This window comes from Drosophila grimshawi, unplaced genomic scaffold (assembly GCF_018153295.1).
Source record: "Drosophila grimshawi isolate 15287-2541.00 unplaced genomic scaffold, ASM1815329v1 contig_1377, whole genome shotgun sequence".
Lineage (NCBI taxonomy): Eukaryota > Metazoa > Arthropoda > Insecta > Diptera > Drosophilidae > Drosophila > Drosophila grimshawi.
The window spans coordinates 9,439,961-9,443,219 of NW_025062900.1; the positions used below are offsets into that span (position 1 = coordinate 9,439,961).

The window sequence follows — 3,259 nt, forward strand, 5'->3', positions numbered from 1 at the left end:
AAAAGGAACACGGGTAACTGAAAATAATTTCTGTGATATTATCACAGTGGCGGGGAATGCTGCTCAGATGTCCCAGGCGCGATATGTGCAAAGTCCGGTAAAAGGAGCAGCCGCAGCCAGCAAAACGGAGATTCACATCAACATAATGTCTACTTTACAATGTGGATAAAGACGCCCGAAGAAAACGAAATCACATTCATATCGAATGTAACAGCCATTCGGCCTTAGACTGTCCTCGTCCCATTTGGACGACCCACCTGACACCAGTCTGCCCAAATGTGTATCCTGTCCAGTCCAGTGCGGTCCAGTCCTGTCTGGCCGCTGACCAACCCCCTTTGGGTGCACATTCACTGGACGCTCGCACGCCACGTTGCAATAAGTTACGGCTGGCGGCCATTACGCCGTCATGCTAGCGGCAAATGGTGGCCCGGACAATAGAGAAAAAGAGGGAGAGCGAGAGAGAGAAAGTCGCAGCCGGAGACAAATCCGAAATCCATACTCGTAAACAAATGCAACTAATCGCCGTTCATGTTGAACGTGTTCACAGCTAGGCAAACCTGAAATTGTGGCTACACCAAATCGTGCACCCAGCATCCTCCTAGCTCAGTACTGCCTCGCATCCAGCTCGTGCTCCATATCCAATGATCATTGTACGGGCTTAGCGCTGATTCCAATTCTGATGGTTATCGCGCTTTATGCCCAAGGTCTAAAACTACTCGAAGGCACTTTTAAGTCCTTGGGAAACAGCTCAGTGATTAGTCCATTTCGCATGTTGAGAGAGTGACTTGCAGAGACTTGCAAAAATTACAATTTTGAATGTTGCATTGGAGTACCTTACTTCTTTGTACGATAGAAGAATAAAGAATAAAATATTATAATTTTGTAGCATCCAGCGTTCAGAGAGAAGATCTGGCAAAAGAGTTATTGCATATGCTATATGCGGAGTGCGGAAATAAACATTTTAACTTTTTTTTTTTTAAGTAGGCTTTGAAATTGAATTTAAAATTTTTTGAAAAAATGTAAATATTGTCTGTTGACCGGCCATTTCTATTGAATCATTCTGGTAACAGGCTTTGTAGCAGAAGCAGGTTACAGTGGTCTGTGGAAACGAGAATTTACTTTGTTTGTCGAGTGTTTTTCGCAGGAGAACTTTACTTTGTTTATCAATTGGGCGCCAAATTTTGAAAATGGTAAAAGTGAAATAGGCATAAAATATGTATGCCTTTGTAAGGCCGTGATGCATCGTGCCGTTCAAATTAAATTATTTAAAAAACATGCAACTTTGTGGTATTTTTCTTACTTTTTTTTTTGGGATGTGGACGCACTCTGCCGTATACATATATAATATTTAAAACTTATATTTATAACTATTTTATTTTCCACATTACATTTTTTTTTCAGCTCGCGGAAATGCCTCCAATACAATCGATTCCTTCAAACAGACGAAAACGACCGTTTGGTTTAACAAACAACTTACAACTTGACGAAAGACCAGACTTTCAGGTTCAAAACTTGCAGTCAATACAATCAATACAATTCGTACAATCGTTTGGATGTTGTAGCGATGAGAATTTATTCGGTGAAACTATAGATCGACCCCCACTGGAGACTCTCGGCGAGTTGGACATAGATCGAGAGCAATGCGAATGTATCATACAACGGAAGGAGCAGCTAAGAAGGTTCCGCATAAAGAGTAAGCAGATGGCAACGAAGCAGTTGGCTGGTGTCGCTAAACACTCTGCCATTGTCCCTGAAGTTATGGAGATATCCAGCATGCATAGTCCGAATTTGGAGGTGCCAATTGAGGTGGATAAGCGGCAGTGTCGAATCATTTGTCGGTTGTCTCAACACGACAGCAAAGGCACAATGGCTGATAACCAAAAGAAGCTAGAAAATATAAATGGCAAAAAGTTTAACATCATATATAAGGTAATAGATATATCCTCGGACGAATCCAGTAAAGACGATGACTACACAGGGAGCAGTAGTTCCACAAGTGAGGACCCTAGAACTCCGCGGCGTACCAAACGGTTATCCAAGCTCAAGAGATTTTATTTGCGACATAAGTTTCAGAAAGTGGAGCATATAAATCACTTGAAAACAGAACGGGATCAAAGCTTCAATAAAGCCACTGGAGCAGAACCATTAAGAAAATGTTCAGCAAATCATCCTGTAAGGGCGACGGAAACGAATATTAAGGAATTGGATCTGTATGAGCTGCACAACTTTGCAATCAATTTGGATTTCAGTAAACTAAGTGAGTTGATATAGAAATTGATTCTGAATATTAATTATATATATTCATTTATATATATGCTGATATACTAATTATCTGTATCTTTATCTGTTTATCTTTTTCTTAGTCAAATTCAGTGATATCTTAGAAGAGATCGAACGCATGGATGTGAAGGACAGTAACCAACAGCACAACAAGGTACACACTCACGCCAAGGATATCAGTTCTAATCTGGCTGCAGCCAAATCATTTCGACCAGAACCAATTCAACAAAACAGAAATTAACACACCTCTCCCCTTCCCTCTTGGGCAATAAAAAAAATTGAGAATTTCCAAACATTGAACGCTTCTAATTGCCAACTAGGCTGAGGTCCAGGCCGACTGATGTTCGTCTGCCTGTCTGCCTTGCCTGCCAGAACGGACATCGATTGCCAAAAATATGAATGCCATTTGCCTCTCTCTCGCTGAACAATCAACCCATCCTTGTGGCTGTTGTTGCAGTGGTGGCTGTGGCACCGCGGCATGTCAACACACTGTGTTGTTCCCGTGTGGTGGCTGGGTGAAATGTTAGCTGGTTGGGACTCCCAATTCCAATCAACCACAGCGGACACATCAACATTTCGTGCGCCGCCAAAAGCTTGTTCTAATCCAATCAAATCTCAAATGCGGTTGTTACCCAATTCGTTTGGGGAGCGACAACAACACAATTGTACAGTGGCATCAATTTCGTACTTTTTTGTGCACAAAAGAATTCACAAAGGAACAGCATCAGTTAAAGTTGCGTATTTATGTTACTAATTGCTATCAATACAAACGCTGGTCAACACTACAATTTCCATTTGGTTAACGTTAGCAAAAAATTTAATATATTACTATGAAAAAATATGGGAAAACTAAGATCATGATTTCCTGGTGTGATGATTTTCCTCTTGGAAAATATTGTTTTTTTTTTTTTGTTTTTAATCCAAATAATGGATAGTTTAGGTGTTCACCTATTATTTAACTTATTGAATGAACTCTGAA

General features: G+C 40.6%; 1 protein-coding gene across 1 annotated transcript; it reads left to right on the top strand.

Annotated features, from left to right (window-relative positions):
* Window positions 1-1,086: 1,086 nt before the first annotated feature.
* Window positions 1,087-3,012, top strand: LOC116805280. The gene is made up of 3 exons (XM_032736315.2): window positions 1,087-1,190; window positions 1,402-2,257; window positions 2,364-3,012. The coding sequence occupies exons 1-3, from the start codon at window positions 1,188-1,190 to the stop codon at window positions 2,519-2,521; spliced, it is 1,017 nt and encodes a 338-aa protein (XP_032592206.1). The 5' UTR covers window positions 1,087-1,187; the 3' UTR covers window positions 2,522-3,012.
* Window positions 3,013-3,259: the final 247 nt, after the last annotated feature.